The sequence below is a fragment of the Haliotis cracherodii genome, unplaced genomic scaffold, assembly GCF_022045235.1.
Source record: "Haliotis cracherodii isolate W230 unplaced genomic scaffold, xgHalCrac1.p SCAF_6, whole genome shotgun sequence".
In the NCBI taxonomy this organism is placed as follows: Eukaryota; Metazoa; Mollusca; class Gastropoda; order Lepetellida; family Haliotidae; genus Haliotis; species Haliotis cracherodii.
In genome coordinates, this window is record NW_027266319.1 from 5,977,942 (window position 1) to 6,002,984 (window position 25,043).

At 39.2% G+C, this 25,043-nt stretch overlaps 2 protein-coding genes across 3 annotated transcripts in view; one reads left to right on the top strand and one right to left on the bottom strand.

Annotated features, from left to right (window-relative positions):
* Positions 1–143: 143 nt before the first annotated feature.
* On the bottom strand, positions 144–14,894 carry LOC139445841 (serine/threonine-protein phosphatase 4 regulatory subunit 2-B-like). The gene is made up of 7 exons (XM_071227069.1): positions 14,814–14,894; positions 14,649–14,730; positions 7,419–7,589; positions 5,755–5,848; positions 5,005–5,042; positions 3,617–4,359; positions 144–2,023 (listed from the first exon to the last, which is right to left on the bottom strand). Exons 1-7 carry the CDS (start codon positions 14,878–14,880, stop codon positions 1,548–1,550), a joined length of 1,671 nt encoding a protein of 556 aa, XP_071083170.1. The 5' UTR covers positions 14,881–14,894; the 3' UTR covers positions 144–1,547.
* Positions 14,895–19,811: 4,917 nt separating this feature from the next.
* Positions 19,812–25,043, top strand: part of LOC139444638 (uncharacterized) — a 121,521-nt gene continuing 116,289 nt past the window's right edge. For both annotated transcript variants that reach the window (XM_071225557.1, XM_071225558.1), the window contains exon 1: positions 19,812–19,908. The gene's annotated coding sequence lies outside the window, so the exon portion shown is untranslated. The remainder of the gene's footprint in view (positions 19,909–25,043) is intronic.

The window sequence follows — 25,043 nt, forward strand, 5'->3', positions numbered from 1 at the left end:
ACTAGACTTCCGTCAAAGGTCATTCAACATGTACAAGGACCCAAAATCTAAATACACAAAAACATCAAACACATACAAACACCATATACAAACAGCTCCCTGCATAAATGACTGAATGATTTTATTGATGGGCACAATGTATTTTGTAAAGGCTGCCCTGAAACAATGCTTCATCCACAAAGACCACTGGGGTATCACAGTATGAGCCTTGTTCCTAGGTATCAAAAATGTACCGAGTCTTCTATATTAATAAACTATTGCAACATGCACACGTTCCTTTCATTCAGTGAGATCACAAAACGTTGGAACTCTTCACAAAAGATTAAGTCATTTATCCAACATATGCACACATCACTATTGGCATGTCCTCTTTGATACACCAGTATTAATGTCATTCAATTCAGGCAGGTGAACTGGAAAATGTAGATTATTTAAAATGCTCGTGAGGAATTTAGGTGCTTTTACTCAGATTATGTTTGACTTGTCAAACAATGTCACTGCGGACATATCTTTCATAAACCTTATAAGAAATGCTAATAAGCCAGACAACATGGTCAATGCTGGAACTGACATGAAGCATCCAAGCTAAGTAAAATACAGGCAGTCCCCTGATTCATATACTTTACATGCTAATGCAGCAAATCTCAAGGACCCCTTAATTTCAAACACTGCAATGTTAGGCCATATTTGTGTTTTTCTAGTTGGTTTACAAGACTGACCAACAAAAACCTAAAATATCAACCAGAAAAAAACAAAAAACAGTTTTGACAAATGTTTAACCACTGTTTCCCAGAAATGGCAAATTATTTGCATAAAATTCAGTATTCTGCAAAAGACACCATCAATATCTTTTGAGATAATTTTGCAATCGTACTTCTGTGATGGTATGACCTACATATTTGTTTTTCATTCCTTATAATAACGTAGCAAAACCCTTAAAAAGGGCTACTTTCTACTGGTCTTTCTGATACCTTAACTACTGGCAATTTGACAAGGACTATATAGGACTTGTGCCCAGTTCTAACACTGCATTATATACAAATAAATAGGACAATGTTTTAACTCCTAGTCACTACTGCCATTGGCTGTGATCTTGATCATGATGATCACAATGAAGATTTTGAACAGTAAATCATCTCTGGGACCACTGGCAACCAATACATAAATTACCATTCTGTTTATCATAGCTTTATTTCGGATAATTTGACAAATGTGTCTTCATGAATCATAAATAGGCATGACAATGAAGCCATGAAATGAAGATGTAAAATCAGTGACGTATTCACTCCTTGAGCAAGGCACAACTATCATTTCCTAGGTCGTTATAAACAGCTGTACACAAAATTAAAACATCTACATCAGTATTCGACAATGAAAACAAAATACCATCAGACAATGGATTGACTTACGACTTACATAAAATGTACATACAGATGACATGAGGGTATGAATAATTTTTTGGACCTGAGATTGGTATTTTTACAATTCATGGATTTAATTCAGCACTGATATTTTCCCCGATATATATGTAATGCACCATGACCACATCAGTCCTGATCCATCGGTTCCTCTTTCTGCGAGTCTGTGTCTGTCTGAGTGTCTTGTTGCACTTCCTTTGATTGCTGCTGTTCTGATTGGTTGTCTGTCTGTTCTGAAGTCCGACAATTCTCAGAATCTGTGTCCATACTCTGCTCCGAAGAGTCCACTTGGTCTGATTTTTCACAAGAACTCGGCGAGGAAGACGCACATTCCTTCTCGGGTGGATGTTCCGCACACATGGAGTCAGAAACAGGATCTGTGGAACTGGCCGGCTCACTACTGCCACAGTCTTCAGTCTGTTTGGAATCCGACTCACACAGCCGGTCGGTGGGGTCCTCGGAGGATGACGCTACACCCTCCTCACACACAGGGCCAGCTTCTGATGCAGATATGTGTTGGTTCTCGGGTGAAACGGGTGGATGTTCTTGTGATGAGGAAACCTGTTCTCCATCTTGTGTTGGTGATGGAGCTGACCCAGGGGCACCTGCAAGAAATGAATGAAGATGTCCAGAATCATTACCAGGACACAACAGCAACTGTGGATGTCAGAGAAAATATATGGAACTTGCCAGAGCCATTATGTCACTTTTAAAAGGTATATTTAGAAAAGCAGAAATGACACAAGTTTTAAATGTTAGATATAATGTTTGTAATGGCTCTACCCTTACTCAAAACATAGTTAGGGAAAGCTGGGATAAACAGCGATGTTAAGGTGTGTCCACTAATTTAAGTGAGTGATTGAGTGAGTGAGTTGGGTTTAAAGCCGCTTTTAACAGTATTCCAGTTATATCACGGCGTGTCAGTTTTATGTGGGAGGAAAGCCCAAAGTGATGCAGGTCTCAGACGTTTACCACTTCGGTGAAACCCACCAGCACGGGTATGGTGCTGATAAACCTTGAAACATAATCGGGGCCTACTGGGATTCGAACCCACAATCTTAGCTTTCTGGCGTGCCCAAGGAACGCAACACAGCCAATAGACAACTGGGCCACCCGTGCCCCCCCCGACCCACCCACTAATTTAAGACCATAATAGGGTTTCCTTTGTGATTTGAATGGATCCTTCACGGAAAAGGGACACAACTAAAACCAAAGCACCTGAAAAATAGCTCTTCTGATTTTACATAAATCCATTTATTATTGCTGCAGCAGCAGTAAAGCCACAGACTGTCACAGCAGACATCTTAAACAAATGCTCTTCATCTCAGCAGGGATGCAGCATCAGCACAATTGCCCGAATAGTTGTAGCATACAAAGACTAATGCAATCTCATTAAAATCCGATCTGAGTTCTCGCTGTAGCTAAACAAAGATCTGAGGACATCCCATTACGGGTCACGTGAGAACGACCTTTCGCGAACTTTGACCGACCACTGAAACGAATAACAAGAAGTCGATATCAGCCAGTGAGAAAGCAGCTTTCTCGAGCTTTACGGCATTCGTTTCAACCTGGCGACTTCCATTTCAGAGTATGCTTGAAAAATATGTTGACACAGTTCTCGATTAAAAATTTTAAAACTGAACAAATCAACATTCCGGAATGTCTAATATATGGTTGTGATTGTATTGCAGCGCTTCCCACGTACTGTGCAATGCTTCCCTCGTTCAAATGTGTATCCCAAGGAAGCGAGAGATACTTTGACGGAATCAGTCGTAAGGGCCGTAACTGTCGTTCGGAATACCCCATTTTAACGTTTTCGAGGTTGCATGATTGGTCGGATGAAAGGTCATTCTGATGTGACCCTTAATGGGATGTCCTCAGATCTTTGTTTAGCGAGAGCGAAAACTAAGATCTGATTTTAATGAGATTAAGACCAATGCTATTTGTTTAGGTTCTGCAGCTCATGGTGCAGAGATGGTCCCTTAACCATGAAGGATCCGTTGATCATGAGACAAAACTGACAATATTCTGAACATTCGCGAGTGCTCTAACATATCAATTCCAGGGCTAGTTACTTAATGACACCTATTTGACTTACTGCAATGCCTTATGAGTGCAAACAAATCACTTCTGAGCATTTCTGTGTAAGCCTTGTTAATTTGGAAATCAACATGTAACAATATTATAAAGGACCTTACCATTATCCGGTGTCTGTTCTAGGGTGGATTCAGGAGACTGTGATGGATCTCCCTTGACGTCCGTGTCTTCAGTCTTGACAGGATCCTCCTCGACTGCTTCACTCTCCGACACTGCCGCCTCACTGTCCGACATGGCTGCTTCACTTTCCAACACCGGGGCTTCACTTTCCGACACTGCCGTCCCGCTCTCAGAAACTGCTGCCTCACTTTCAGACACTGCTGTTTCATTCTCGGACACTGCTTCACTCTCGGACACCGCTTCACTCTCGGACACTGCTGCCTGGCTTTCAGACACTGCTGCCTCATTCCCGGACACATGTGGACTTTCCTCACTCTCCGGCATCTCAGCTGGAGTAGCCTCCCCTGATTCAGCTGCCATAGACTCAGGTTCAGTCTCTGCTGATTCGTCGGTTTTAATTGTGTCCATACATGCTGCCTCGGAATCATCAACCCCCGGAGATGATTCATCAGGCTGTGATTGTGAAGGGGGGGAATATTTTTCCTCTATCGGTGTTTCTGGTTCCATGTGCTGTTGCTCTTCCTCTGATGAATCCACTTCCTGTTCATTAGGACTGGGTGCTGATTCCTCGGAGTCGGACTTGGACTTGGGCCACACTGTTGCCACCCCCGGGTTGTTGAGGGGCCAAGAGGGGACAGGAGGGGGTGGGAGAGAATTGCCGGTCTGGGTGCAGCCATTGCTGTCAAGACCATTCACCAGATTCCGGGATTCAGACACAACTTTCCTGGAGAAACAAACGCAAACATAAGAGATTTAATTAGTACTAGAAATTATTTATGATAATAAAAGTCTGCCATTAGTCCAAAGCCCCAGTCAATTGGATTTCTTGAATAACTTTACTTATCATAGTCCATAACAGTCCAATCCTGTTCTACTGCAAATAATGCTGGAAGTCAAGGTCAAGCTATCAGTGGTAAGTGAACTTAATACAAATATCTAACAAAAGGGTTTGGGCACCAACTTCAAAGGGGTCTTTCTTTGTCATAAACTAATGTCAACAATTTAGGAATGAGCCAAAACTCTGCCAAAGTGCATCATATCATTTGAGCACGTTGATTAAAAACATGAATAGATTTGGAAAGTATCTGACAACGCCCAGTTGACAGTTCACGTTTTGCAAACCCTTCAATGACCAAAATCTGCACGTCAGTCGCCATGTTGCTTACAAACTAGATGTTGATTTCACTACACGATTCTTTTATTGAACTATGCAGCCAAAATATAACTCAGAAATTCCAGCCTAGTGCAGAAGGGTGGAAAGTGAACTTTTAAAGCCAGTTAACTCCCTTGTCTCGAGAAGGTGTTGACTAAAAGAAGGTAACTATCAACACCATCAGCATGATGTGAAGGTGACAAGAATTGCCCTTACCTTCCAAACGGGTCCACAGTGCTTACCACCAGCACATTCTGAAACAAACAAAAACATTGAGTGAGTGAGTAAGTATGGCTTTACACCGCTTTTAGCAATATTCCAGTAATATCACAGCGGGGGACACCAGAAATGGGCTTCAAAACATTGTACCCATGTCAGGAATCGAACCTGGATCTTCGGCATGACGAGCAAATGCTTTAACCACTAGGCTACACGACTGCCCCGTAACAAATGAAACAGGGTGAGGTGGAGATGTCCTGATGTTCGATAACAATCGATGATTGCTTGGTTACATTTACACTGATGTCATAACCGCTTGTAGTTTCCAAACTGTATGTGAAATGTTTTATTTCCAATGTTTAACCCAAGGCCATATGAAAGTAATAAAATATTTTCATGAAATAATATCTGAACTATACATTACAAATGTGAAACTAATAATAACAGCTGACTGATATAAGAAATGTTATATTTGGGATAACACTTTCTTTGTAAAGTACAGATTCTCGTACTTTTTGGGGTAAAGTCAAGTCCAGGATTCAAACCCACACCTGCCAGAGTGAGGCACCAAATCGCCAGCACACAAAGTCAGCAATCTAACCCACTCAGCTACCTAGGGTTCCACTAAAATGAAAGTCAGACAACTGGTAGATCATGTACGTCCTGTACCCTTCTTACAAGTGCTTCAAGGAGAGATGGTCAACGATTGACAGAAAAACCTCGTGGCCACAATATATATATATATACCTTTTCAATGCCTCTTAAAAACTTGTCACTTCTCTTATAATGTCTCTTGGGATCTGTGATCAACTCACACAACCTCTGAATTGTGAATGGAGCTCTGAAAATAAATAATACAAGGTATATATACACAGCTGTAGAAGAATGTACAAACTCAGTTTGAGGTTAAATTGTTTCATAATTCAGAAATATAAGTCATGACATTATCCATTGTTCATGACATCACAGTCATTACATAAACTGAACAACAGGTTCATTCAAGTTTCTCTGCAGAGTTGAAATTTCAATCCAGTGATTGTTTTCTCTGTTTGTTGTTTAATGCCGCACTCAGCAATATTCTAGCTATATGAAGGCAATCTGAAAAAATAATCTAGTCTGAACCAAACAATCCAGTGATTAACATTATGAGCATCGATCCACACAATTTGGATATGATGACATGCATCAACCAAGTTAGTGACCTTGACCACCAGATCCCGTCGCCTTTAATGGCAAGCATGGTGATCCAGTGATTGACATCATGAGCATCGATCCACATAATTAGGATATGATGACATGCATCAACCATGCCAACGAGTCTGACCACCCTATCCTGCTTGTCACCTTTTACGTCAAGCATGGGTTGCTAAAGGCCTATTCTTCCCCGGATCTTCAAGGGTCTAAACTATGCATAAACTTGTTAGTCCAGCCAAAACATAACTCCATAAAGCCAGCCTAGTTTGGCAAGGGTGGAAACTGGACCTTTATAGTGAGTTAACTCCCCAGCCTCGGGAAGATATAAAATATCTGAACTTGCCCACATCAAACGAACAATTTCAAATTTGGACATGTCAGCAGACTGGTAAGACCCTTCACATCAACTGACCTGCATTTTCTAAAATTAAGTACATCATAGTACATATTCATTTTGCGTTTACTTACAGCTTAGCAACAACATCAACAACAAAAAGTTATCAGGTGAAAAAATATTTGTAAGCGACGATTGTAGTGACCTGGTCAGGACAGAAATTACAGTTTCAAACCATTTTTTATTCCCTTAATTTAGGAAATAAAATCAACAACATGTAACAGTAAACTATGTTTATAATAAACGTGCTTATAACGAACTGACGGATATATAACAATCTTATAATTGGTCCCCGCCCTTTGCTGTATATATATGCTTTATAGATGCTTATAACAAACTATGGTTATAACAAACTAAAATTTGTGGTCCCTTTGAGTTCTTTATACCCGTAGTTTACTGTAATCTCATACAAAAGCTGATTTCAATATGCCCAAATATTGTGTTAATAAATGTCTAACCCCATGGAGATTCCGGGTCAGTATAGATACCCAGCATTGGGTGGTTAGGCTCGGAGTCTTGGTTGATTGCATTTCATCGTACCCCAAATGAGGATCATAGCTCACAATATCACACACTGTTGTCTAGGCCATGGGCTTCACTCATTGTACCCATGTCGGGAACACAATTGGGTCTTCGGCATGACATGAATGGGTTCTACGCAGTGTACCCATGTCAGGAATCTAACTCAGGATTTCGGCATGACGAGCTCACACTTAAACCATTTGGCTACCCGACCGCACCCCCTTACTTAGTAATCCAACATCAAATGCCTTTCAAAGAAGTAACAAACAAAACAAACACATGCGTAAAGATGGTCACCTACCCATGAAACCTCTCCACAGCTTTAATGATCCGGTCCCTCATATCATCGAACTTGACCTGTTCCATGTTGGTGTTGGGGGGGTAGTGGTCCACTGGGATCTCCTGGTGAAACTCGGTCATCACCTGGTCCAGCTTGCTCACCAGCAGGGGCTTGAGTCTGGGCCAAGGGAACCTGAAGTCCACAACAACAACTCAGTCCATGTACACTGTAGGCTGCCATCAGGAAGTGATGAGCTTTAATGACAAAGCTGCTGACAACTTTCTGCTTGTTTTAATTATTTGTACATCAGTGAGTGAGTGAGTGAGTGAGTGAGTGAGTGAGTGAGTGAGTGAGTGAGTGAGTGAGTGAGTGAGTGAGTGAGTGAGTGAGTGAGTGAGTGAATGAGTGAGTGAGTGAGTGAGTGTGGTTTTATGCTGCTTTTAGCAATATTCCAGCAATATCACAGCAGGGAACACAAGAAATGGGCTTCACACATTGTACCCATGTCAGGAATCGAACCCAGGTCTTCAGCGTGATGAGCAAACACTTTAACCACTGGGCTACCCCACCGCCCCTTGTACATCTGATGTCTGCAGTATAAATCTGGGTGTTATACAAAGCTCCTTTTGACACAAGTCCTTTTCATGAACCTAATATCAAAAATATTATTTTGGTGTCCCTGGATTCAAAGATCACAATGACCACATGGTCCCCTTTTATTTAAAAACTGCACATGCATAAAATAATACATCAGACGAACTACAAACTAAAATGAAAAGCGGAATTCATTCACAAACTGGTCACTTAAAATTTCTTGAATTAAGTTTTGCAAATCATATATGATGTCCTCAATTTAAGACTATTATTTCAGACCTAGTAAGGTGAAAGCCACTCTTAGCAGCCAAGTTTAGAGACAAGGAGAATGGGCTTCACACAATAATAGGTGAGGTGAGGTGAATTTGGGTTTAATGTCTCGTCCAAGATTATTGCACTTATATAGCGACGTGCATGTCTGTATGTGTGTTTGTGTGTGGCTGCTTGTACTAGTCCGGACTGATGCCGATTTATAGTGCTAGCCCACTGAGATACCATGCCACAGTTTAACATGAATACCCCACTCAGACACAGTATACTGACTCTGAGCCGACCAGTCCTTGTTTTAGTCCCTTAATGCTGAGCGCCAGACAGGGTAACGACAAGTACCATCTTTTAACGTCTTTTGGTATGACACGGCTGGGGATCGAACCCCAATCCGCTCTCCGGGCGGACGCTCTACCACTAGACCACGGAGGTGGTCCTCACATAATAATAATCTCAATATCTTCATTCAGACCATACTTTGGCAGTAACCATGACAAGTCCCCTGAACTTCATTGAACATTGCATAGGTCATAAAATATGGTTCTCCTTTCACAAGCATTACCTTGATTACACAAAATTATTTTAAGTCACTTCGCAAATGTTAATCACAGATTATGTTTGTAACAGCAGGCAATCAGGAAATCAAACAGATGCCCACAAAAAACATCACAGTTAGACAATGTTTCCCACATTTTGATCTTCATTTCCTTGTTTGTGATGTTTAGTCTACAGCTGCTAGGTAGTTGCTACTATCATGGTCTGTAGACTCTGTACTGAGATGAACATAAGGCTATGAATAAATATGCAAAGGACAATCAACGTATACATATAAATGAATACAATGATTCAGACTGAACTCCTGTATCCTGAGCATTATTTTACTATAAAAAAAATAACAAAAAATATATATGTTTCATATAGAGCAGTTAACTCAAAAGAAGTTCCAAGTACATGACAAGTAACATAATTCACTGAGGCTTAACATATGTAGAATATGATTAAATTGTGGATAATTTATAAATGAATCGGAATATGAACAAGCTGAATTAATGTGTATGTGAATGAATTAATGTGTCGAAAGCTGCTGGTTTGCTTATCTGAGAAGAATTTTTCAAAATCCATAGAGCAATTAATATTGTGATGGGCATCTATATGACAAGTTCACATGTTTAACTGGATGGACTTTGTTCTTCATTGTGGAAAATCTGAGGGTCAATTCACCAAAATCATATAATTTGCTCTCAATTTCACTTTGCAAAGACTGAAACTTTGTAAATGTGTCACTCATTCCTTGATCAAATCAGAAACAATTTATCTATGAACATTCAAAAGTAAAGTTTCATCACAAGATTTAGAGAAGAATTCTATTATTTTAGTCAATTGAAAATAAGATAGCTGTTTTGGGTACATGGTGTATGTCCACTAAATGCTTCCTTTCAATCAGGGACTGGTATATCCTGAGTGATAAGCAAACGGAAAAGTCACTGATGTAAATCCACAAACACCTGAAGAATTGAGTGAGTGAGAATGGTTTTACGCCGCTTTTAGCAATATTCAAGCAATATCATGGCGGGGGACACCAGAAATGGGCTTCACACATTGTACCCATGTAGGGAATCGAACCCGGGTCTTCGGCGTGACGAGCGAACGCTTTAACCACTAGGCAACCCGACTGCCACTAACACCTGAAGAAACGTGTCTTTCCAATTGGTCAAATCATTGAACAACGTGTCAGCTGGGATACTCTCAACACAAATCTTATGAAAAATATGTTGTGTACCAGGGCTGTTATGATTCACTTGTGTTTTCGGTGAATCGAACCGTATCCATTCATGAATTGAATTCGTTATTTGTCACCAATAGAATTGAATATTCATGAATAGACTGTCATGTTCATTTACATACCCTGTATCTAAAAATAAGAACATATTATCTGCATAGATTTCTTGAAAGACAACACTCTTATAACATTTAATTTGACAGTATTGTGGTCACTGGTCATTGTTGCATTTGAGCAGATACTAGTACCTGGATAGGTGAAGTATATAAATTTTTAATATATTAATAATTAACAAACTATGTCAAATAATTTGTGTTGCTTTTGTTTGATTTTGCAGTCCTAACGTGTATGTATAGCAATTGTAGAATAAGAACTCATCATAAGCATTCTTTCAGTAATTATGGTTCGTACAATGAAATCTGTGTGCATGTGAATGTGCATTTAAAATATTTCAACTGCATCTAGAGGTAAAATGCAAATAATACAGTATTTCAGTGATTAGGGACCCAATTCTGAATTGTGTTTCAATGTGAATCCTGAAGCTCGAGACAAATATACAACTGCAATAATACAGTCAAGTCCCCTTAATCGGACATTGATGGTTCCATATGATTATGTCGGATTAACAAGTTTGTCGGATAAACAAAATTTAGTAGTATCAACGTTTGTGATCGAAAATCGGACAAATACACGATAGATAAGGATTCAAACACGTCATAAAAAATATAAAATAATTAATCATATTGTTATGTTACATTGTTGGCGAATCATGCAACTTCTAAAGTTTAACACAAACCAACTGTTACGGACTGTATGACCGATTCAAAATACTTTAAAAAGCAAAGTCTGGAATGGAAGTCGCAACTTTGGAACTGGTACCCAAAGCTTAAGAAAGCTGCTTTCTAAGTGGCTAACGTTGACTTCCTGTTGGTCATTTCATTGGTAGGTCATAGTTCGCGAAAGGTTGTTCTGATGTGACCTGTAATGGGATGTCCTCGTCGATAGCGAGAACTTGTATCTGATATTAATAAGATTGAGGTAATCTAAGCATGTGAAGTATCCTGTTTTCTTTAATTAAAGCATTAATTGTTTATTGTTAAGCAAGTTTATCTCTGCAGCCGTTGCAATATGCAGCTACCAGCCGATTAGTCTCGCATCAAAACACTGGCTGTGTACTCGCGGGCAGATGACCACGGACTACACTGATCACTGTGTCACTGTGTTTACGAGACTGATTAATGAGTTATTTCGGTAGTTCGTTGCAAATTAGGTGTGTCGGAGTCAGGGTGCGAGACTGTCGGATTAACGGGTCTAAATAGCACTGATTTAATCGGTTCCCATCATTAGTGTCGGATAAAGCCGATTGTCGGATTAACAAGTGTCGGATAAAGGAGACTTGACTGTACTTATATATCAAGACGATATCAACGAAAGATAAAATTTGAATTGTCACTTTGACACTCACAACTTGAATGCATTTTGTCGTAGGAGAAGCTACTGTGTATTTATGTAAACAGCCAATAGTACGATATTGGAAGGGTTTATTGACATTTCATAACAAAATGCTATATTGAGAAACCAGTGTGTTTCTGTAGGGCAAGTCCTTAATACATTGAGAAAAATCGAAGGTTAATTATCTCCCTTGGAAAGAGAGGCATGACAGATTAAATATTGAATGTACATAAAGAAATCTTAAGTACACCAATGATGTTTAGAAGGCTGTGAAACAGTCACAACAGCATGACATCATCAAGTGAAGAAAGTCTATGGGGTAAACAGGTAAACACTTTTCTTCTTGTTAATTATCATTTTACCTGGCTATTTTTAAGTTAACTTATTTTTCCTGTGACTCTTCCGAGTATATCCAGAGCTACAGATAAGCTGCACGTTTTTTGAGTAAAATACCCCCCAAAACTATTCAAAACCCAATTACTTTCAATTATCCTGCGTACAGGAACGCATGCATTAAATGGAAAATGCAAATGTTAGAAGACAGCATGCGTAAATACCCAATGAAGTTTTTACAGCATGGGTACAACGGAGATAATTTTCGAAACACAATTACAAGCTAATTTGCTTTCCGAGTCAAGCCTATATTTAGGACTGTTATATACATCTAAGACATTATTTCATTATTTTTTAAAATCACAAAATGCCTACTCATTTAGGGAAAACCCTATAGAGTGATGAATAGATGAGTGAAAAAATATTGGTTACACAATGAAAAATGTAATAACCCAAATAAAATAGAAACCTTTGAGTAAAAACTCTGCTCAAAAAGTTATCTGAGGGTCTGTATCTCAGCAGAACATGCGAAACACCATGCTCAGACGAGTTTTCACATCTAGGAACACTACAAACAGACTTGAACCTATGTTTAAGGCAATAAACACTTTTGAAACACCTACTCAACCAACAACAACAATTATTTCTACAGTCATCACAAATCTAATTTTTTATCCAATCACTTTGTGCCCATGTCTGCGCAACAATAAAAAAATGTGCAACTGTTAAATATATAGCATGTTAAAACATCATCTAGTCAGATCCTAAGTTTTCGGACATTGTATGTTTTTTGGATGGCCATGGTTATCGCGATTACTCGCTCTATAACAAGGGGTGTGGCGTCACACAGACATTTTAAATACTCAGATGACCTGTTTTTTAGATAAAGTCGTCTATTATAAGTAAGATGCCTCACAGTTGTTCTTGTGATAAAAGAGAAAATGACAAATGTTTCATAAACATCCCGAAAACCCAATCTAGGGGATACTCCCAACATCTTCCCAAGGCAAGAGAGCTAACTGACTATAAAAGTCCAGTTTCCACCCTTGCCGAACAAGGCTAGAATTCCTGGGCTCGAATGTAGCACCACCAGTGGCTATTAAGAGTTATGTCCCTTCTAAGCCTCTCCTATGCACCAATCAGATTCCACCTCTCGTATTACTTGCATTAGCTTCAAACAAAATGGCGGCATCCAGTCCAGACGATCTGATCAATAATCAATATGTATAATGTCATAAAACAGGTCTTACATTGTGAAGTACGTCAAATCATGTAAGCACCTCGATTAAAAACATGAAAAGATTTGGAAAATATCTGATGACAACGAATTGGCGGTGCACATGTTTTACAACTCCTGCAATCAACCAAAATCTGCATGACAGATTACGAAACCGGATTTGAATTTGCACGATTTTGATTGGACTATGCAAAAACTTGCTAGTCCAGCCAAAATGTAACTAAATAACACCAGCCTAGTTCGGCAAGGATGGAAACTGGACTTTTATAGTCAGTTAACTCCCTTGCCTCAGTAAGATGCACTCCCAAAGGACAAGAGGCTTGTCAAAAATTATGGCCGCGAAACTGACCTTCAAAAGCATATGAATGACAGTTTCACTTTCATGTTTATCACAAGACTGTATAATCAAAATTGTAGAAACCGCTGAAGATATTCCCAATCCTAACACCTAAACAAACACATATCATTAAACAATTGAATCATCTGAACATTTGCTTTTAGCATACATTGGAACAAAAATCACGATCTTTTACAGCAAAACTACATTATCTTCAGACATTCATATAGCTCTGCCTTCACTCCATGGAAATTCATATTTCAAAGATCTCACTGTTGAAAATACATTATTAAATATATTTACACTTCACCTAAATTCATGGATAACCTTAATCTGTGAATTAGGCTTAACTAGCTCCATCCCGAAGGAAGTACTGGTGTTCTTCACCTACTGGGGTACTACCATTCTGAGACATAGTTGACAATAAATTATCAGTAAGTATTGAGGAAATTAGCACACATTCTATCAGTCTTTCTTCCCTTCAAGTTTTGCTGTTTTGCAAAGTTGAACAGCTTTAATGACTACTGTATGCAAGCATTACATATATCATTGTTGAGCTTTCTTGTTTCTGGGGTTCCATAAATTCCTATATGCTAATATCCTATGTAGCCCACAAATTTAGGTGACATCACAAGTTATGTAAACAATCTCATGTACTGTGAAATGGTGTGCCCTCACAGAAAGTCCATTTTCCACTTAAGTGTCATATGAATGATATAAGCATGACATTTGTTAGAAGTGGGTATTTTCAACTGAATCGTTTTAATTCAGAAAGAATGATAATGGTGTTACATCCACGATTTTAGGTTAATCTTGAGTACTTCATACTAAAATAATCTAAGGCTAATTATGGCTACGTCTCCACTCCAAAATTCACTTTCCTGTGAGTTTAGAAACATTCATATCATGTGTTCACGTCATTCGCACCGTCATTTATCCTACTTATGATCACGAATGGCATTTCAGAACTATGTAACAACCAAATTCCACCGTTTGCCGTTATGCTACACATAATTACACAAGCTGAACTCGACACTGCCCGTGCCACGCGTCGTTTGAATTATCCGCCACTCCGCTTTGTTTACACTCCAAGACGCTTCTTCATATATCACCACACCGGCTATGTTGATATTGCGTAGTCACATGTTGGCCGAAAAAACACAAACTATGGCAATCTGGAATGTTAGTTTACCATAATTTGATTTCGGTATCCATCATACAAACCACCAACATGTAAACGTGACAACTTACAGTGTTTCGCCCGTTTTGGCCACTTCGCTTAGAAACTGCTCCAATAACGGGGGAATATCTTTCGTTGGTTTCTTCTCAAAATCTGAAATAAGCAGAGACATGAATGTAAAAACCTGTCGACAAAACATTACAGATTCATTTGGTATGTATAATGAATCTACAAACCATTCAGGGCGTCAAATACTTCCTCCCGATTGTCCATGGTGGCCTCCTCTCCGGCTACTCGCACCATGAAGGTCAAGAAATGGCGGCGAGGAAGTGACGTAAGGGCAAAATGTCGGTCATTAGACTGAACCAAAAAGAGGGGTGTTGAGCCTGGTTCATTGACCTGCACGTCGCAGTCACGTTCTCCGTCGTCGATGAGTGAAGTCGTAGAATATTGGAGCTTTTCGCGATAAACGAAAATTTGATGCGGACATGAGTTGGAGAAGGAAATATTTTAGAAATTGATAAATCGCGTTACAAGGTTATTGCTGTAATGTATTGTAAACTGTTTTCCCGTTATAAAATCATACAACATCTGTTCGCACAGATGCTTTCGCCATCCACGTGACTTATATTAAAGGTAGAAAACATATAAACTAAAATAATCGATATGCTGTTGTTGTTTATAGAGCTGTGTATCTTTTTCATTTCGTTGTTTCTTTTTGAAAGAAATGTGCAAAAGGTTAAATAGATATCAATCGATGGTATCTCAGGTCCTTTAATAAAGAATGGACCCTGAATTAATCATACGGAATCCGAGGCAGAATAAGACCCCAGTTCCCAATGACTGACGTGTACTAAATGGGTGTCTGGGGAACAAATCGCCGATGTGTTTGCAGCTAAAATATAGATATCAATATTCTATTTACTCACAGTTGATAAGTGACGTACATTCAATTTCTCCCCTTCAATTTTTTCGTGTTAACATTGTGTACATTTTCGGGTTATGTCGCTTCATATCGCTTCATATCAACTATAGATGATCATGTACACAAATACACGTGACATATTAAATTTGATATCTCGTTAAATATATAGGTATTAATAGGGACGTCTTTCTCTTTTAGAATCTCCCCAATTTGAGTATGACCCACACTCTTCCGACCTCTGCTCCTAAAACCCTCTCACTCGCTCCGCCCTCACGCTCTTCACGACACCACTCTGACTCCGACCCCCTCTCAATCTCAGATCCCATCCCCTTTCATCAACCATCTTCCCTCACCTCAGCTGACCCCCACCACCGCCATCCCACCCAAACATCCCTACTCCACCCCAACCCAAATGCCTCTTCTCCACCCTTATACCCAACCCAGACACCCCTACACCACCCTAAACCACCCCAACCTAAACCCCACAACTCCACCCGCTCATGTCGCGCCTCTCTACCCTCCCATCTTCCCTCTACCCTGCCCGACTGACCTACGCCCCGCCCCGCCCTCCCACGATCCCGTTCCACCCTCACACACTTTCACATCACCCCCTACAATGTCCGGTATTGCTCGTACAGTTTCATATCCATGGCAACAGAGTCATGTCTATTTTCAGTTGTTCACACACTGTACAACCTATGTGGGCGAGGGTCTTCAAACACTATCGTATTCGAAAGATCTTAATTTCATGGTAAAAGTAAAACTACGACAAAATACTGTTTTAAAAGCGAAAATTTAAAGTTACTACTTACTGTAAAAGTCGAAAAACGAGAAATAGACTCGTTCTCGACCCACTGTAGCTATTGTAACTAAATGAAGTATTGTGGTGAATGGCGGTTGGTGCACGGTAGTATTTGGGGTCTTGGTTGACAGTGTTTTGGCGACTTCAGCCTCGTAATGTTTTCAAAGCGTTTGTATTTCTTTTTATATCGATCCAATTTTCAAGTGTATACGTTCATATCCCGGCGACCCATAATCGATGCTCATGATGTCAATCCCTGGATTGTCTGGTCCAGACTCGATTATTTACAGACCGCCGTCATCTAATCGGAATATTGTTGAGTGCGGCGTTAAACAACAAACAAACAAAAACAAATCTTTTTCCCGACAGTTTCTAGAGTAAACCAATGAATAAGTACTATTTTGTTCAACCAGTTACAGACGAAATAACATTTCAAAACCCATCTCGCGGTGATTGTTTTGATTTCGTGAAAGTAGTACTGCTTACAGACAATACAGTTCCTAAATACCCACATTTGGGAGTGAGTATGGTTTTGCGCCGCCTTTAGCAATATTCCAGCAATATCACGGCGGGGGACACCGGAAATGGGCCTCACACATTGTACCCATGTGAGGAATCGAACCCGGCACTTCGGCGTGACGAGCGAACGCTCACTAGGTTACCCCACCGCCCCGATCTCCTTTAGGCCAGTTATATACATGTATTGTGTCACTACATAGTATCACGGGTGCTTATCTATTAATGAATGCATCCCTAATTCACAAATCTCATGTTCCTTTTCTAGATTTGGGGAACAATTCACGATATTGTATCTTTATATTTACTCATCAAAACATCAGTGCATAGATAGTTCATCACACGCTCAACATGTATAATGTTGGAGAAAAAAAATTCAATCATCGCTAAATCCTTTTAAGTGTTAACTACAATGTATTTGAACATGTGGATGTATACTGTATATAATCAGTTGCTGCTCAGAAGCGACAGTACCTACTTTCGTGTTGCAATCGCGACGAATCATGGCAATCGATAGTCACAATAAGGGAGTTAACTCATTCACCCTTACTAATAACAACGTATTGGTAAGGATATTACTAACGTTTCACAACGCTCCCCTCGCCTGATTGAACACATGACATTTTATAAATCGTCGAATTGAGTTAGCATTCTTGCGCTGGAAATTGTAGATCCACTGATACCACTACGCAGTAGTGTTTAAATTCAACAAATGATTCAAAACAATTAAATTATATTAAAGGGTCGCATTCAAACATGAATGGCGCGATAGACGCATTGTGTTTTTCTCATCCAAATCTATCACGTTTTTTAAACAAACTAACGATCTCATTCGCGTATATCAAAAACAACTACATAATTTAACAAAAGCGTATATGTAGGAGACACTTATAAATATGAAGTTTCTTTTTTCATTGACAACACACCTACCTGTGTCAAAACCTACTTTTCTGTTCGTGATATTTCAAGTGACTTATAATGATTTACAATTTCAACGATGTATACAATTATTTAACTGTAGTGTTTATCCTCGACCAACTGACCCCGAGCTGAACCCAAAGGAAAAGTGAAACTCATACATGAAGAAAATTGGAAACAATTAATAGGTTGCCATAGAAACAAAAACAGTAGGAATATTTTTTAATACAGTGTAATTACATCGAATCACGAAATTTGTGATGTGGATGAAAGTTAAAATTATATTACTGTTACTAGTGGGTGAATAATAAATCAGTTGTAACCTGTCTAGATACCTAAACTTAAATAATATTTAGTTTTTTAGACTAAAGATTTGTATACATATTTTTCACCATTTCTTACGAAAAGTGGTAACAAATCCTGTGTGGTTTTTTTTCAGTTCACCTACTTGTTAAACAGTGGGAAATATTAAAAACAACATTTTGTATGTTTCTGATTTCATTTTGGGGGATAGGTTTTTCTCGTAAACCATCTAAAAAAGTATTAGACCTAATTAAGGAAATCATTAACTGATAAATTGATAAAATCGTAAAATTTGTGTCAGAAGACAAACAAATTGGTCTTTGTCGGCAATGGTGGTCTTAAATCAAATTTGCTGGGACTGTCATAGTCTGGTTCCCTGGGTAAGCTGCGCTTGCGATACAAACCAGGCTGGGACAAGCCAATTAACCTGACCGAGCGCCCCCTCAACCTATTATCTGACTCTACTCCATATTAAAATAATTGTTATACTGCAAAGTAATGAACCGAGAAAGTATTTTTATTACGATTTTAAGGTTTACGAAGCACGCATATCAAACGAATTATTACACCCTGGAAAGTAGCGTAGACTGCTAATTTTCTGATGGTTGTAACTTGATCGGGCTAATTTATTGCGCTGTAATTGAACCGGGCGTGTTCTAGCAGAACAAATACATGATATACACGGCTAATATAAGGGTCGCACATCGTGTATATTTCACCCTTAAAATAATAAGTTGCGTTAATTGCAATTAACCGTAAATCACCCAGATAAGACTTCACATCAAAGACGTTTCGGTGTCTACCGCGTTCGTCATTCGGGGTCTGTAATACATTACAGGTGGTTTTGTGGCATTTTTGTGTGTATGCGTTTAGGATGAAAGAAAGAAATTCGACAGTAAAGGAATTATATGTTTTTTGAAGGATTGCAAATTGATTGTCTGTTTTTCACGACTCTCCCAATGTAGATACAATTGTGTGAATAAGCATAAATGTGATTAATATTTACCCTCTAAGATGTTATTGGATAAATACTTCGTGTATTGGGAGTTTTCTATATTAAATATGTGGTGAAAGCAAAAAACGTTTCTAATGAGAATTTTGAGGGTGAGGAAATCAATTTGAAATAGAGAGTTGAATTGAACATGTATGACCACCACATTATAAGGAACTCGTTATAAGACTCTCTGATCACACTAAAGTGTTTGTTTCTAGTTTAGCGCCACACACAACAATATTTCAGCAAAATGGCGGCGTAAAATAATCGAAAATTTTAAGCCAGTGATTGATATCATGACTATCGATCTACCCGATCCCTTTTGTCGCCTCTTACGACAAACATGAGTTGGTGAAACCCAATTATAACCTGGATATTCACGGGGAATATTGAAGGGAAATCATGCTGTGAAATACCCTTTCTCTTCTTACGCTTTTCTTTGTCGCCATGTACCTATCATCCTCATAAATGTCTAACAGGCTATTTCGGTTATTCGTATTTTTGTTACGATTTTTTCTTCAAGGCGACGAGATATATATTCACACTCCTTTAAGGGATATCTACACGGTTGCTAAAGAATGTCTCGTTTTGTTAACACTCAGACGCGATTTGTGGGCTCAGATGTAAGCTTTTGTTTTGACAGACACTTCTCGTTTGTTTGTCAATACACATCGCAGACCTCCAGTGACCCCTACATTGTGAGTAATAATGGACTCTTCCGAGCAGGTTGCAATTTATTTTTAGCCTGTGAATTTGTAAATATGGCGCGGGAGCACTATGCGCTTGTCGATCGCAGTTTCTAAGTTTGTTATATTTATTTGGAGTTACCCGTGACATTATTTTAAGCTGCGGTTCGCTTAAACAATAATAAAGGTAAGTGTCTCGTTATTTCCTTGCTGCTTGTCAATGTCATCCATCAAGTTTTTGACTTTCTTTCTGATGGAGCAGGTGCCCTCCCACCGAACGAATCTGTCGAATCAATCAAGGTAAAGGTGTCATCTCACCTTCGAAGCCTTAGACAGGATTATTGTTTATCCGTAATTGTCAACGGGTCTATTTCTTATGTAGCGGCGAATAAGCGTCAATGTCGGTAAATATGTGGGAGATTTACAACAACAGGCGCTAACAAAATAATTTACCTGAGTAACACGATATGGTGTTTTCTTGACAACTACCAGTTCGGCCTTTGTATATTGGCTTCGTTTTCTGTTGACAGCCAGTATGTTATACCGACGGTCGGAAAATATTGATATGTTGTTGCTGATATTTTGTAGTGTATGTATATACTCAAGACTGCAGACTGCAGTGAATTTATTTGTTGTGACATTTACAGTGAATAATAATGCCATTTGTCATCACATTTGTGTCACAGCCTGTAGCACATCTATTGTTATCTGACAGTAACAGAAATTAAGAAATATACAAAGAAATGTCATTCGGGCATTGCATCCTTCCTAAGCTTCTACATAGAAATTAATAATTGTGGTTTACTTATACCAATTTTGACAAATAATGTTAGAAACAAAATCTCTGAAAGAGGTTTGAATCCAGCTGAAGAAAACTTGTAAGCTCAGTAAGCTTTCCAAATGCTCAAATTTTAAGACATCTACAATACCTTGTAAATTTTCTGTTTCATGAGTAAATTTTATTTCCAAAGTTGTGTTCAATTACAGTAATTGATTTGTGTATCAATTTCCAAGTTCCTTTTGTATTAGTTTTCTACAGAGATGTTTGGTGCCTTATTAGAAACAGCTTAACGAGATATACCTGTGCAGGTGTGCCACTGTCAGCCTGCCCGCCCGCCCTTCATACCTGTATCAGTGAAGAGATAACATAATCCTTTGATATATACAACCTGTCAGGATTGTACTACTATGAATATTTATTTTACCTACCTGGTGAGTACTAGGGGTTGTCTCAACATGATTATGGATCTTTTCTATTTTGCTCTCAGATTGGAAAAGGGAGATGTGTAGTATTTCATTCATTTGGATTATTTTATACTATTGCATTATTATATGATAGGTGATATTTTGATTTTGGTGGTGAATGTAAATTCCCTTAAGAAATATAAGTAGTCTTTCGTGGTGAGGTGTCCTTTGACCTGGGTCCAATTTGACACCTGTATTTGTACAATAGCTTAAATTTATTTTTACTCTTGATCACGTTCGACTCTTAACACTTCAAGTTTGTGACTGCTACTAAAGTTTGGCTGTGAAGTATTTGAGATGTTACCAGTATCTTGTAGACTTGTTGCAGTTAATGACTCCCACAGCTCATGCATTGCTCTTATATTGTGCTCCTAAATCTAAAAATTATATTTACGAATACCCCTAGTTCCCTGAAACTAGGGGACACTCAGCCTTTCCTAATAATCCATTAATACATTAATTCTTCTATGTTCCATCCATCCATCCATCCATGTGTCCATTCATTCATTCATTCATTCATCCTACATTCCTTCTGATGAGGTACAGACTCGAGGAAATCTTCCTCTTGAAGTCCTATGAACATCTTTACTGCTAGGAACGTAGATTCTGGTTATATTTCAGTGACGCTGACAAATGTAAAACATCAACTTTTAGGATGGTTGACAATGTCAGATGGTAACAAATTATGAAGGATAGAAATAAGTACTAGCCTCCGTCTGGCTGATTCATGTACTATCATCCTAAAAGGTACCCTTGGGTAGTAGAATTAAGAACCTTTTCTTACATAATTATTTGGGCAAGAAGACGTTCAGTATTAATGTCTATCACTGTGCAAGGTGAATATAAAAACTGCCTATACCATTTGAAAGTACAATTACAGATGACATTGTCAGGTGAAGTCCATCTCCATGCTAAGACCCCTGGAGAAAAACCCAGTCTTAAAGACGAGATAATGACCAATTTGATATAACAAGGACGACCCCTGCTGATGTTAAACCCGCTGATGTTAAACCTGCTGGTGTTAGACAAGGGAGGTTGTTGCTTGTGGGAAATTTGCTCATTAACCTGTAATGTGACAGGTGGAGTGGAGTGAAGGAGATTGTTGCATTTACAGGTTGTGGTCAGGCAGGTAGTACCATTTGCCTTATGAAGTTATTGTCAGTGGTTGGTTTGTAAATGTGAGGTATAAGCTTCAAGTTTTCTAAGGGTTGTCAAAATTAAATGTTGCAAGTATAGGTTAATTTTGGTGGAAAATTCATAGACAAGTGTAGATATGATTTTTAAAGGTAGGAAGTGGTGGTGGTGGGTGGATGTGGACAGTGGTAGGCGGATGAGGTGGGTGGTAGATAGATCTGGATGGTGGTGGTGGATGGATCTGGTTGGGGGTGGTGGTGGTGGGGGGGGGGGGGGGGGGGGGGGGATGTGGACAGTGGTGGGCGGATGAGGTGGGTGGTAGATAGATCTGGATGGTGGTGCTGGATGGATCTGGTTGGGGGTGGTGGGTGGATGGATAGAATTATCACTAAACTGCCCGCATGTTATCAGAAATGAGTGGGCCACTGTAACTTGAAAAGGCCTTCATATTGCTTGACACCCCCATTATCCAGCCTGTTGTTAGGTGACATCATATTGATGTTCAATAGTGACATCACCTGGTTTGTTCTGTGACGATTCCATATATGTAAAAGTGGGTCAGTGACATGCGTTGTGTGTTGATTGCTGTAAATGTTTCAAAATCAATATTATTGTTTATTTTGATTCAATAACAAAATCTATCCATTTTAGCGAAATTAACGGTAACACTATTTTTCATGGCATTAATCATTTGCAGAAGCCCTCGGTCTTTTCAACTGCCTTCCTTCATAATGGAAGACCTCAGACTTCTGCAGATGATAATGCCCTGAAAATAGCGTTCCCCTCACATCACTAGAAACTAGATAATTCATTGGACTGTAGTGGGTATTTGATGGACTGTTCCCTCCCTTGTTCAATGCAACACCATACATTGTGGTTAAAGTTTCACATAAATATCGATGATATGTCACACTTTGGTCTTTCCTCTTAAGTTAAGCATTACCATTTGACATACTCCCCGACCTGGCTTGTGTGCACTACTTTGATGTCCTCGTTAGTGCAAGCTCAGGTAAGGTGAGTGCTGTCAGTTCTCTTGTTTTTCACAGCAAGACCAACATGTCATATGTGTGAAGGATCACACTGCGCTTTGAATTTCCCACATAGTACAGGCTTCTGCACTTGAAGTGCGGACACACCAGAAACATGGAATGCCACCTGTCTCCTGTTCTAGGATCGACACGCTCCGATTATTTGGTTGTTATTGTTAAATAACTTGTTTATATCATTGAAGGATTATGAGATATTTACGCACATGTATGAATCAACATACATGCACCTTTTTTGTCAGAACACAAGGTTCATTTTAGACGAAATTAGGGCTGGGACAAGTCCAAATTTATTACCCAGGTACTTGACACCATATTACCCGCCCCTACCCGGATACCCGCTGTAGGTCTCAAGAGTTGGGTACAAAATGTCCGAATGGGAATCGTTTTACTGCAACCCTGGCAAAAACTATTTAGATACATGCACATGTATAAAACGATCTGATCATGCATACACTACAGTTGATAGATGCTGTATCCTTACTCGAACATATAAAAGTCAGAACGAATGCCTGCATAGTCAGAATGAAATGAAATGTGAACATTAGCCATACTTGTAGTGTAACCATTGAGTTTTATTGTTAATGCCATTAATCAGTATGTCACGTGACTAATCACATGTGGGTACCCTGGTCTTACATAAGACCCACCAACCTGAGTACCCGAGTTGCCCGTCCTAGCCCTAGAAGAATTCACATGAAACATTTTACTTCTCTGCAATGGCGTCTTGGCAATGACAGCCATTTTCTCAATGCCTGATGCTACGTAGAAAGTAATTGTAACATACCGCCAGAGTTGATGTTTTGGAAAAAAAGAACAATGGGTTCATAGCTATTGTCTTTGTGAATTCTGGGACAAACCATGGCACTCCTCTCTTTAAGATATTAAGGGTGCTTGAACCTAGGTACCAGAATTTCCAATATATCAGGGATTTACCTGCCTTGAGGCTGGTAATTGGACCAAAGCCTGACGCCAAATCTGTGACTAAAAACTCCCAATTCAAGTTATCACAGTCATAACCATTGTTATGGGCGGTCAGGTAGCCTAGTGGTTAAAGCGTTTGCTCGTCACGCTGAAGACATGGATGTTCCCTGTCTAGATATTGCTGGAATATTGCTAAAAGCGGCGTAAAACCATACTCTCACTTACTCACTCATAACTAATGTTATGGCTTTGCAGAAGAAAGACCAGCAGACGACATGATAAAGAAGAATACTTCCTCTCACAATATTCCGTTGAATGCAATGTTATAATACCTCTAAGATAACGAAAACAAAAACTTGAAAAATATCCATATTTTGGACAAACTTATTTTTGCCCAGATCACCTTTTTTTCCAGTTAGGCTGCCAAGAGCCCTTTGTTTGGAATACTAGATAAATCTGTGTATTTATTTGTAAGCACAGAATTATGTTGCTTTGTTGTTTAACACCACATTCAGCAATATTCCAGCTATTGATATGACGACGGTCTAAATAATCGATATGTTCCAGACAATCGAGTGATTGATGTCATGAGCATGGATCTATGGAATTGGGATCAATGACATGCATCAACCAAGTTAGTGGGCCTGACCACCCGATCCCGTTAGTCGTCTCTTACGACAAGCAAGACCAGTTTTAACCCGGATCCAAGCACAGAAACAGAGATTTGTGTTACAGTGGTAGGCATTACCAGAGTACCAAAAATTAATTAAAAATGTCTCAAGATATTTTTATGACTACCAGTTGCTGAAGTCCCTCTTTAAATGCAAGACTTCCACCTTTGCTTATAGCAAATGTAGAACCCATGCAAGCATTAAATACCTGTCCATTCTCCAGCTATTGTCTGCAATGTATAGAGCTATAACGCTCAAAAGCTCAAGATAAAGAAGTTGACTGGAACATGCTGACATATTCA